General features: G+C 36.4%; 1 protein-coding gene across 1 annotated transcript in view; it reads left to right on the top strand.

Annotated features, from left to right (window-relative positions):
• The window catches only part of LOC123534669 (eukaryotic translation initiation factor 4E transporter-like), a 49,650-nt gene continuing 36,114 nt past the window's right edge, over window positions 1-13,536 (top strand). Inside the window, exons 1-3 of the mRNA XM_053519068.1 lie at window positions 1-338; window positions 12,732-12,864; window positions 13,346-13,416. Coding sequence (XP_053375043.1) covers window positions 12,739-12,864; window positions 13,346-13,416 — 197 coding nt within the window. The 5' untranslated portion in view covers window positions 1-338; window positions 12,732-12,738. The remainder of the gene's footprint in view (window positions 339-12,731; window positions 12,865-13,345; window positions 13,417-13,536) is intronic.

Below are 13,536 nucleotides of genomic sequence, written 5' to 3'. Positions count from 1 at the left end.
CTTGATCGTAAATTTTCTGAATGTTGTGCATCAAACTTGTAAAAAAAAAACACAATGTCTGCTACATTAATTTGAACCGAACTTGCAATATTATTACATGACAGTTTTCTTCTTCAAATTTTAGTACATTTTATGTTCATATATCTACAAAATTCCGAAAAAAACTACACGGAAAGAAAACGCTTTGAAAATTTCATTCTCGCTGAACTTTGCTCAGCTTGTTTTGATCAGTATTTTTTTTTTTCATACATTATCTGCTAATTCGAAAAATACACAGAAGTGGTGATTGTGTTGAATTTGTCTGACATACCAAGAAGTTCTTCCAAAGATAGTAGGGGGTAAGTGGTTTCCAGGTTAAAATACAGGCATTGGCTTGGCTAAAACAAATTATGCAGCTTCAGAGATGTTGTGTAGCTTTCTTGTTAAATCCAAAGAAGTATAAAATACACAGAATGGCAACTGGCTGTAATCTCGCGTGAGCTCGTGTCAGAGCGTGATTCGGCGTTATCTTACTCAAAACAAACATCGGCGAGCATGCAGTTACAATTTGTACCTTTAACAGGCTGGTAACATTGCCCGATCGGGCTTATGACACAAAAAGTAATATTTCTTGACAAATAATGAAGATATTTCTTTCAAACTTGGTCCATTTATTAAGCATTACATATAATGATTATCAAGATAGAAATAACTTTGTTGCCTTCAGTTTAGTTAGAATTACTTCCCTTTTTCAGATTTTTATGATGCATAATTTTTGAAGTCCAAAAGTATTATGTTTTAATGCAATGTTTAAAACAGAAAAGGGTTCAATGGCTTTCCAGTGCTCCAAACTTGTGCGCCAATACCTTTATTCTATATATTTAGGGTAAATACTTTGTTTCTAGTGCAGATGTATGAGCAATTTTTTTAGGACTAACATTTCTCTATAATGTTGTAGGTGAAAGCAGAGTAAAATGCTTACATTCATGTACTAGCGCAATAATTTAGAGCATTAGAAAGCCATTTAACCCTTTTTTGTTTTAAACTTAGCATTAGAACATTGTTTTCTTGGACTTCAAAAATTATGCGTCTTAAAAATCTGAAAAGGGGAAATAATTCTACCAAAACTGAAGGCAACCAAGTTATTTTTATTCTAATTTGTATCATTTGTTATGCTTAACAAATGGACCAAGTTTGAAAGAAATATCTTCATTATTTTTCAAGAAATATTACTTTTTGTGTCATAAGCCCGATCGGGCAATGTTACCAGCCTGTTTAAAACTACATTTAAAGTACATGTTAGCTTCTAAAACAAAATTAGCTTAATGAGAAATGGTCTTAAGACACGAAGTACAGGGGTTTTTTTGCCATCGAAAGAAGCGTGGTCATACGGTGATAATTATTTTACCGATGAATAATTGCTTTCGCATACAAAATGGCACGGGGAGAAAGCGCCACTTCCGGTAACGAGATCTCGTTTTTTTGTCACAGGAGGTTGGCGAGATTTGCTCTATATGCCTTTCAAGTTGCCAATCTATTTATTTTATAGCTCTTTGTTAAATCTCACTGTTGCAGATGTCCAGCTGAAACGCACCCTGTATTGAAACTTAACCAGAAATCATGCCAGAAGTCTGTCGCGCTATAATTTCATCAAATCAAATGCCACAGACTCGCCTGTTAATTTAATAGGCAATATCCGGTTATCTTCCCCTCTACGGAATGAAGTATCCCGGTACAACCTCATTTCGTCCACCTAAGGAAACTTCCGGTTAGTGCTTGTAGACAATGTTAAATTCTTAATCTTTTTGAGAATAATCAAACAGAACATGCTTACAAGATATATGATTAAAAAAATATATTTACCTGATAGTACAATGAAATATTTCTTCCAATCAGCAATGACCTATTTTTCCCCTCATAAAATTTTAAACCTCTTTTCGTCCACATTACGATAATTACCAGGGTTCGCACAGGTCTGGAAAAGTCGTGGAAAACGAGATTTGTCTGGAAAAGTCAGGGAAAATTGAATTTTTGCATTTTGTCATGGAAATGTCATGGAAAATTTAAAAATCGTCATGGAAAGTAGGAAAGTGATCTGGAATAAGTCTGTATATGCATAAAATGATTACATCTGTTTTAATTTAATATCAGAAAAATCCAGATTTAAACGCGTAATCGTACAATCAGTAATTTACGTCAATATTGGGGTCGAATCTGGTTGGGTACGAAATGACCATTAAGTTTACTATTGCACCGTTTCCGGTTTATTTTCGTTGTACATTTAAAAACGAAACTAAGCGTGAAATAGCTAAAAATAGTAAAATATGAGTCAGAAAAGAAGTTGCCGATACAACACTAACGGGGAAAGGAATGAACAGTACAAAGCATGGTTAAAGCCTTTCAAGTCGGATAACAGGAAAGCCTTATGCACCATCTGTGACAAACTTATAGATCTGTCAAATATGGGCGCAACTGCAATAAAATCGCACATGAAAGGTGGAAAACACGTTGCAAGCATTGAACTCCGTGATAAAACGACAAAAACATGTGACACATTAAAATCTTTTTTCAAACCTGTGGAAACAAAATGCGAGGAAACTGTCGTGTCTGATATGTGTATTCCCCCACCCACTCAAGAACAATGTCCAAGACAAAGTGCCAGTGGGATAGACTCCTTTGTGTCTAAGGAGGATGTAACAAGGGCTGAAATATTATGGACACTGAAACTAATAACATTACATCAATCATACAAATCTTCTGCTGACAGTGATAAACTTTTCCAAAAAATGTTCCCTGATAGCAAGATTGCTCAGAAATTTTATAGTTTGAAATAAAAGTCTTTGTATGCCAATAAAATGAGTGTATCAACTATCATTGCATTTATTTCGAGTTTCGTATGTTTGGATTGCGTCATGGAAAACCAGGCAATGTCATGGAAAAGTCATGGAATTCTTGTATCTGATCTGTATGAACCCTGAATTACACTGCTCATAAAAAGTTACAGTTTAGAATCACAAGAACACTGTAAAACTGGAACTGGGTAATAAACTGTTAATAATTCAAACTGTCAACATATTTACATTCAGTTTTTATGTGTTTCAGTTAGCTTTAACACTGTGAACAGAGAGGGCACATAAATGTGTCACCTCTTCTGATCACTCTCACAGGGGTACAGAAAGACAAATGTACCCAACCTTGACACTTATCACATTGTCCCCATGAAACAATGATAAGATGTGGCCTCTTTGTCATATCAGGTGAATGGCGTTTACAAATTATGCATTTGTCAATTGTGGTGCTACTTCCTCAGAGGTGTTCCTATCAAAAGTGGTGGAAGGGGCTACTTGGCTGTCATCAACAACATCAGGGTTGAAAGGAAATACCCCACACTTCTTGAAGGCTGACATGATGTTACTAGGTGTAATGGTGCTGCTGTAAACTCTGCAGGCTAACTTACACACATCATAACGTGTAACAAGACACCCCCTGATTCCCGTAGGTAATTACGACAGGCGGAATTCCAGGCTAGCTCAAATGGCCCAAAGCAACTCACATCCAGTGGCTGTAGTATGTGGCTGCAGTGTGGTGGCAAGACAAACAACACAATGCGGTTATCCAGAGCCCACTGTATCAGACTAAGGGATACATGACTTTTATGTCCATCGTACATGATAAGAACATGTGTATTGTCATCACGCACAGGTAAGTACTTGCTCAGGTGGGTCTTCATATACTGGGAGAAAATTTCTGTGTTGGACCAGCCACTCTGTGACACAGTTCCATCAGTACCAGGACTGGCACCAGCTAATAAAGAATCCAGCTTCCTTGCACCTGGAAACACAAAAAAAGGTGGAACTTGATGGCCAATTGCATTCACTCCTCCGATCAGTGTTACTGTGTTTGACTTGCCAGATGTTACTGCTTGTGTCTTGTGATGCTTGCCAGATACTATCTTAGGAGGCTTGTGTTCTGAGCTTAGGCCTTTCTCATCCACATTGTTCACCAGGTGAGGCTTGTCCTTTAAACCATATTTGACCAGAATATTTTTCAACTCCCTGAAATAGTTATCAACAGCCAGTCTTGTTGCTGACTTGGCCCTGGCTACATCTAGGCTCCTAGGTTTTACCACTTTTAAATCTGACCATCTCTGAAGAAATTTATAAAACCGTTTGTCTGTTAAAGGATGATCCTTGTCTCTTGAGTCCTAGATGAATAGCATAGTCACTAGCCAGATTTATTGTTTCCTGACGGCTGTATCCATAGCCCACATCAGCCATGACCTTTACATGATTTGCAAGAAAAGCTTCCTGTTCCTGACTGAAAAGAGGAGGAGTTCCTGACTGTACAACGTAAATGTCAAGTTTGCCATGCAGTCTGTCACACAGAGTAGACTTGGGGACTGCAAAGACTTTACAAGCTCTTCTGATTGTCATGGTGCCTTCTTGTACTGCATTATATGCATCAGTCAGTCTGTTGGCATCATACAGCCTGTATGGACCTCTGACAGGGTTATTTTGCTGAAATAAGACAGAGAAATAAGATGTAAAACTTACCAAAACTTTCTGATGTTCAATCCAATTAGCAATTAATTAGAACGAATTACCTAAGGACGGTAATTATTTGGAGCCAAACTTTTGCCGTGAAGTATACTATAAAATTGCACGCGCGGGAATGTGGGCCCTGGAAAATACCCATTTTTGCAGACGGATAAATAGCAAACAAGGAGTTTTATAAATTTTAGCAAAAAAAAGCAAATTCTTTGGGGTCATAAATTTCCTTAACGAAATCTACTAATCAAGGTATTCTTCATTGTGAAAACAAATCTAGCGGTATAGAATCGTTATTTATGGAAATTTTTGCAATTTTGTTAAAAATTCATATATTTTTAAGTCAATTAAATTTATTAAATAGAACAAATTTTGATCCTGAAATTCAAAAGTAACCACATGCTACGAACTTCACATGACGTCATCAGTTTCTCATGAGAGTTAATGCGCAGATGTTGCGATTCAACCTGGTTAGGTAAACAAATGGGGTTACGCCGTAACTTAGTGGACGCGACCATCAGAATATAAAAATAGTGTCACTCAAGTCAGCATGCCCACTCATTTTTAAAGTTAATGGTACATGCACCTCCTGCCTTTGCAAAATAGGGGTACACGTCAAAATTTGGGGGTACACTACATGGCAGATCTGAAATTTTTCTATTTAATTATTGAAATTTGTGTATACATGTTTTTTCATGCAGAACTCTCGTTGGTGGGGTATAACAGACAAGATTATTTTAGAAAATTCAAAATGTTTTTCCAAAGTTAAGATAGTAAATTCTGAAACAAAGGGCCCCTCCCGATATTATACTAAATATCAAGAAGTATTCACAAGGTTCATGTATTTCTTGTTTTCGTGAACGGAACACGATTCGTCCGAAATATCAGACACTCAACTGAAGATTGGTAAAAGTCACTGATCAGTAATAAATGCCCGAACGCATTACAGAATGATATGAAATGTGTATCAAAATTGCAGTTAAATATCGAATAAAATACTGTTTATTAACCTTTTGCCGAGTTCATAAAAGCTAAAATGCTTTTCTGCATTTCGTATCGATAGTTTTTTGCACAAGACGCATGTGATGTCTGACTAAAACACTTACCAAACCCCTCTATGCGGCTAACAATTACACCAAAAAGTCGGTGATGGAAACGAAATTATCACGTCCCTGGACCGGATCTGCGTTTTAGACCATACTAAACAATCGGCAAGTGTGCGATGAAATAAACAGTGATTTTTACTTTTGAACTCTGTGCCTGCATGTACCCCCAACAAGTGATTTGCATGCGTGCATTTGATATTTTGTGCGTGATTCACTTACTGCAGTGTCTGGTTCGGCATGCTGTTAAGTTACGGTAGCTAGAACTAGCATTGGCTATGCCTATGGCACTCGAATGTAAAGGCAGTGGCTAGGGGTCTGGTAACCAGACCTCACCTCTAGACAACCCGTACAGGGCTGTCTAGAGGTTGGCTGTCTAGAGGTCCGGTAATCAAAATGAATACTGAGAACTGCATTTACAAAGATGAGATTATATTTATCTTTAAAAACAGGAGATGATTTCATAAGTTTGTTGTCTTATTTTTCTCGTCGTTTTAAATACATTGTAAGTGACAGGAAACAGAAGTATTTTCTGTATTATATCCCGGGAAAATACGATCGCAAATTAAATAAATAATAAATAGCAGTTTGTACGCCATAATAGGAAGCTTTTATCAAATTCTTGTTTTTCTCAGGACTGATGAATTAAAATAATAAACTTAATATTTTCTTTAGTATTTAAGTCATGGATTGTGCTCATGATTTGTTGAAATTCTTTTACTGCCTAAGTTTATAAATATAGTTGACTACCGGAAATTGCTGTTAAAATTTCATATATTCATAGATATGCCTCAAACACGAGTGAAACTGTTGTAGGGACAGGCCTCAGAATTGCATTGATATGATAATTTTGTATGGTATTCTTCACAATTTTGGTAGGAAACATTGGTTAAGGAATATACATTTAGTGCAAAAGATACGTTAATAATAGATTACTCGTTTAGCCGTTTTTGGGGCCGAATATGGACCCCATTCCCCTTATAAAACAATATGTTTTTTTCCCCTTTCTCAGAAGAAAATTCCCCTGATAATCAGGTTGTTTGACACAACTAGATATGAACTATCTTTCAAGTTATATGTAAGGTTACTGCTACAAAATAGTTACATTAGTTAGAAATGAACAATATTAATAAGTGTGAAAAGTAGTAACATATATATATGGCTAAAATCTTCCCCTTTTTGTCTTAAAACGACGAAAAATTCCCCTTCCTGAGTGTATGGGTACCTGTCCCCAAAAGTAATCTAGTGCCCTGGCTTGGCAGAGCTCTTGTTTATATATGGATCTAGAAGTCATTTTGTGCAAATAACTTATTTTAGCCTGAGAATATGCTATATGCATGATACAGGTCGCTCGGGTCAAAGTCAAGGTCATTATTTAAATATTTATTTGTTTTGCGCAGACATTGCCAGACAACTGTAGCATTCTTGGGCACACTTCGGGGGCATTTGTCACTAATAGTGACAGCTCTTGTTTATAACTCTCTTTTTAACCCTTAGCCTGCTAAATTTCTAAAATGGACTGTTCCATCATTCAGTTTGGGCAATACCATTTATTATTCGAAGGGGTGTTCACGGAAAATTTACTAACTGAATAGCGAACAGTGCAGACCATGATCAGACTGCACGGATGTGGAGGCTGATCTTGGTCTGCACTGGTCGCAAAGGCTGAAATATCCGCCGCCAGCAGGCTAAAGGTTAAATTCCATCATTTATGGCTGATGTGGTCAACCAGAACTGTAGTAAATAAATGGCCCATGTTTAGGTATGGCTGCTCATACAGTAACAGGTATCCCTCATATCTAGCGGTGTAGTAATTTCATGACCTTGATGATAAGCAAACCTGATGATCAAATTCACAATGTTTCAGTTCTAAGTAACAAGATAAATGTTTTAAATTCTAAAGAACATGAAGTGTATTTTGCAACAAAAGTTGATGACACTTCATCTCTCAAAGAAACAAATGAATTTGGATGCAAAATTTGAATATTTTGTCAAAAATACTGTTAAATGCCACAATTTTTCTCAATATGCCTGCACCCTGACCCTTTCCTAAAAGGAAAAGGAATTGCAGCTGGTAACTTAATTTTTCTGGGAGCTTCTGATTCGTTCATATTACATGCAATGTAACAACTTCTGGTTTGTATTATTATACTATTAAAATAATAAAAAAAATACAATTTTGCTTTCTGTTTACACTGTAATATATGGCTACCCAACCCCACTATTTACTTAATGAAGTATGATCCTGTGATAACAGATCTTAGATATTTATTCATGGTTTTTAGCTCGACTATTCTAAAAATAGGGGAGCTCTCCTACTCACCCCGGCGTGAGCGTCACACAAATGTTTGCGTACCACCCCAAATATTTTCAAAGTCGGACCATTGAGATATTTCCTTCATATTTTGCATACTTGTTTACCATCATGACCCCAGTTTGTAAAAAGGAGGACGCAGGGCTAGACACTTACTTTTTTCCAGTGGTGGTCCGAAGGACCAGCAGCTTTTGCAAACTGATGGTCCGACAGAATTTCAGGTGGTCCTACCTAGATGCATGTTTTTTTTTTAAGTTAACGCAACCAGTAACATATGAGACCCCCTCTTCTTTCATGGAGTACTTTTTACAAACACTGTAAAACATGTGATTTTTATATTATTATTTTGATAAACATCTGCCATTTAATTATTAAAAATAATTTTGAAAATCAAATTTAAAATAAAGATGTCAATAAAGATGATTTTTTCAGCAATTCATATTTTAAGTGGGTGGGATTTGGTGCCTCTTCCTGAAAAATGATTCAAAATGAGAGATTTTTTTGCAATAGTTGTCATTTTTTCTTAAATGCAGACTTTTTATTGACTTTTCATTAAGATTGCACTAGAAAATCTCGTTAAAATGTCCGAAAATCACGGCCGTGAAAACGGGTGACAAATATGGAAAACGAAAGTAACATTAAATTCTTGATAAAATACGTGTTATAAATTTCTTTTTAGCTCACCTGTCACAAAGTGACAAGGTGAGCTTTTGTGATCGCGCGGTGTCCGTCGTCCGTCCGTGCGTGCGTCCGTCCGTAAACTTTTGCTTGTGACCACTCTAGAGGTCACATTTTTCATGGGATCTTTATGAAAGTTGGTCAGAATGTTCATCTTGATGATATCTAGGTCAAGTTCGAAACTGGGTCACGTGCCGTCAAAAACTAGGTCAGTAGGTCTAAAAATAGAAAAACCTTGTGACCTCTCTAGAGGCCATATATTTCACAAGATCCTCATGAAAATTGGTCAGAATGTTCACCTTGATGATATCTAGGTCAAGTTTGAAACTGGGTCACGTGCCATCAAAAACTAGGTCAGAAGGTCTAAAAATAGAAAAACCTTGTTACCTCTCTAGAGGCCATATGTTTCACAAGATCTTCATGAAAATTGGTCAGAATGTTCACCTTGATGATATCTAGGTCAAGTTTGAAACTGGGTCACGTGCCCTCAAAAACTAGGTCAGAAGGTCTAAAAATAGAAAAACCTTGTGACCTCTCTAGAGGCCATATTTTTCATGAGATCTTCATGAAAATTAGTGAGAATGTTCACCTTGATGATATCTAGGTAAAGCTTAAAAGAGGGTCACGTACCTTCGAAAATTAGGTCAATAGGTCAAATAATAGAAAAACCTTGTGACCTCTCTAGAGACCATATTTTTCAATGGATCTTCATGAAAATTGGTCAGAATTTTTATCTTGATAATATCTAGATCAAGTTCAAAACTGGGTCACATGAGCTCAAAAACTAGGTCACTATGTCAAATAATAGAAAAAACGATGTCATACTCAAAACTGGGTCATGTGGGAAGAGGTGAGCGATTCAGGACCATCATGGTCCTCTTGTTTTTTCATTATACCAATTGAATACTTATAATTTCTGCTTATTAAAAGCATTTTTATTTGTTTTTGCCCAAACAAAGCCTCGGTAATGATAATAAATTAAATAAAATGCTATAGATCGTAACGGCCGATCGGCTTATATAAACATGTCAAGCACATAAAATAAATGAATTTCGTATTTGTTGTTCAGTAATAATCGGCGAGACAACAATACAGCAGAAGCTGTATACCGCTAATTAACAAGTTGTACAAACGCGATAATAGGCTGCATCTCGCATTGTTTATCAATTAACTTTTAACTTTTGATCAATAAACACTTTTGATAATGACGGGCACTAAATAAAAACCGCGAGATGACAACGTGTCAGTCGGCGCGTGGCATAATTGACATTATGTCAGTAGCTAATTAATGTACGACGCTCCGCCTACTGCCATACTTCCGCTTATGGCGGCAAACAATATTTAAATTCACTGGGATTTTGATTGGCACAGGGGCAAAACTTTCGAACTGAGACGAATCAAAGAAAATTTCCGCGGGTAACGCCAATGCATGGGGCATTTTCTGTGCGAGTCAGATACGAGTTTTTCTCGATTTTCGCGGGTCAAAATCCGGAACCTCGGGTCTACCGAACGCTGGATACTGTACTGATACCTCAATAGTTCTTAAATGAATACTTCAAGCAGATAGATAAGTTATCGTGTTCCGTTCCTGGGTTTTAATACCAGCGTTACATCCGGGCATTCCAAATTTCAACTGCAGTACCGTGAACAATTCAATGTTTATTAATTTATTTTAAAATTGACATGAGTGTAATTTTCGGTGGTCCATCGGACCACACAGATTCGAGAAGTTAGTGGTCCTCCCTGAAAAGCACTGGTCTCGGACCAGCGGACCAGCGTTGTGTCGAGCCCTGAGGAGGCAACTCTATCAAGCATTTTGACTGAATTGTGGCGCCTTTTCAACTAAGAATAAATGTTAAAGTTTGCGTACCACTCCAAATATTTTCAAAGTCCATTGAGATATTGCTTTCATATTTTGCATACTTGTTCACCATCATGACCCCAGTCTGTAAAATGAAGGAGGCAACTCTATCAAGCATTTTGACTGAATTATGACCTCTTTTCGACTTAGAATAAATGTTAAAGTTTGCGTACCATCCCAGATATTTTCAAAGTCCATTGAGATATTGCTTTCGTATTTTGCATACAATGTACTTGTTTACCATCATGACCCCAGTCTGTAAAAAGGAGGAGGCAACTTTATCAAGCATTTTGACTGAATTATAGCCCCTTTTCGACTTAGAATATGCTTATTGTAATGTTAAAGTTTTACTGATTGCTTATATTGTACTATCAAGCACTGAGAATAGTCTAGCGCGCTGTCAACTGACAGCTCTTGTTTGTCTTGTTTTAATAAAGATGAAAATCATATTTGATTTGTACTAATATAATATCCATTTTTATCCACTAATGACAAATTCATACAAACATTTGGATCTTCTCTTAAAATATGGTATTAGTACCTACTATAAAAAATATAATATCTGCCAATTATGATATCATGCCACTTGAACACTTTATTGTACACTGAAAAGCTGTTGATGTTTAAATACCGTAAAAACACAAATATATTATGCTAACTTGTATATTACGCACCCCCGATCTTGTATCAAAATCTTGGGAAAACACATACGTTGGAATATAATACGCATCGAAAATCAGTATGAGAATTTTGTTTACCATCAGCCATTTGCGGCTTGCATAACAATGACTTTGCATGAGAACGCACTCGCTGCTTAACCTGTTATGGACATTTAAAAAATGTCATCAATATTTACAGGTTCTCTGAGAAAATGACACTTTCTCAAACTGTCAACACCTTCTCAGCAGTCTTCATATGTGCGAACAAACCTTTCATTATTGCGCGCACTTCAAAGGAGAAGTTAATTTGCATGTTTGTTTAACAATGTATGATCGACTGTATTGATCAGTAATATTTGGCTTGGAATACAGGAATAACAAACACACCGTTTTAATTGCATTTTATTTGAACAGTCTGTGAAAGTAAATGTTTTTACTGATTTTACAGAAGCCGCGAAATTTTGCATTTCGCATGGTTTTATTAATTCTACTGGCCCATTATCCATCACTGTTGGATATGTACGACAGTTGACCGACTTCATGAACACATGGCCGCTTAAATGATTAATTACATTTTAAAAATAAACGCAATTAAAAACTTTATCGTACGGTACCGTGCCTGCTTTTAGACCCAGCCGAATGCGCTCTTCAACAGGAGGTGCAAATAAACTAACAACAGACAGCTGACGAAAATGACAAAAATTGTCCGAAAAAAATGACAAAAATTGTCGGATTTTCCGTGATATATACATGCTATCAAACTAAGGAAAAATGAAGCTCTACTTCAGTGTATAATACGCACGAAAATAAAAAAAATCGTAAAAAAACATGCCTAATATATTCAAATGTTTACGGTACTGTACCTTAACAGATGTATATACAAAATTTGCTTGATAGAAAGGTGTTAATGGTGATTAATCACATTTAAAGTTGTTGGTTGCGGGCTGATGAGGGAATGTTTGGTTTAAGTAGTCTTGATGGATCCTTTCAAATTATGGTGTTAAGCATCTTTTTCTACCAGCAATCTTGTTCAAATGGTTCTGGTCTGTTACTAAAGTGGCCACAAAAGCTACATACACTGTATACCTGATAAGGGCTCTCTTTGTTTGACTTTTAAGTTCGTATACTTGCAAAAAATAGGTGATTTTTGTCCAGTGCAAAAACTGGAGATGATGACCATTTTCATTTCTTCAACGTTCAGTTTTGATCTACTGTAGATATACATGCAGCTAATCATGTTGTGATATTTTGTCTGCAGTTTTAACAGACAGTCCAACTTCTAGTGACTCTACAACAGTCAACATATCCAAATGTGTATATATATAAAATTTCTATAAAAACAATTGAACGAAATTGTGCATAAAGTTGATAATTTAAGAGTTGTAATTTCTTGCACTCACAAAAATTTGCATTTGTAAAAAATGTTAAATTCTAACCTTTTTGAGACAGTTAAATACTGTTTCCGCTATAAACAGTGCATGCATAGTAAGGAGAAAATAACTTACTTTTTATGTTGTTCCCTTAAATAATGTTGCTGTTACATGCAAGGGCTAAATGGCTGATGAATACATTTTTGGTATTCTTCTAAAGGTGAGGTATGGACAGGGAGTCAGACCGTGGTAGTAGTGAGGCAGGAAGTGGGCGGGGCACACCTCGGTCCCTCGATCATGAGACACTTAGAAGTGACACACCAGGAACAATGCCTACATACCAGTACTCCTTGGTAAGCAATATCCTTCTGTTTCAATTTTACATTTATCAAGATCACCTATTGGATTGGAAATGATGGGAGGCTAGGAAACTTCAAATTTGAGACCCAGTAAACGAACCTGTGAATGGAACTGCCAGTATTTAATTGGCTGCTGCTTCAAGTTATTGTTAATTAATCAAATTATACCATTATCTAAAAAGCAAGATTTTATATTAGGGTTGCTGTCTTCACATCACTAGCACTTCATCTCTGTACTGCTCAGTTTGTCATTTGATGACATTTTGCACCTGTCTAGCAGACCAGTGGTTCTACCAGGATGCCCCACTTATGCCTGACACAATGCCGATGTGCATCTGCAGTCTTTCAACACCGTTAACTGCTGGAAAGTCGCCATATATAGGTCATAATGACTTGAAATATGTTGGTGAAACTTGAAAACCAAGAAACTAAATATTAAGAGTGCTGTTGCTGAAATCGAAATTTTTCTTTTCAGGATGAGCTATATGATTTAGAGAAAGCTCCTGCCTCACGCCTCATCCCTGATTGCCTTGATAAAGAGTTTATGTAAGTGTTTTGATCATGAATCATCTCACAGTTTGAATGAGCCATTTATATACAAGTGATTTAATATATCATTAAAGTTTACATGGTACAGTGTAAATGATACAATCCATATCTAAAACA

The sequence above is a fragment of the Mercenaria mercenaria genome, chromosome 12 (assembly GCF_021730395.1).
Source record: "Mercenaria mercenaria strain notata chromosome 12, MADL_Memer_1, whole genome shotgun sequence".
NCBI classification, from domain to species: Eukaryota; Metazoa; Mollusca; class Bivalvia; order Venerida; family Veneridae; genus Mercenaria; species Mercenaria mercenaria.
Note: the sequence above shows the minus strand (reverse complement) of the source record. Positions and strands in the feature narration are given on the sequence as shown.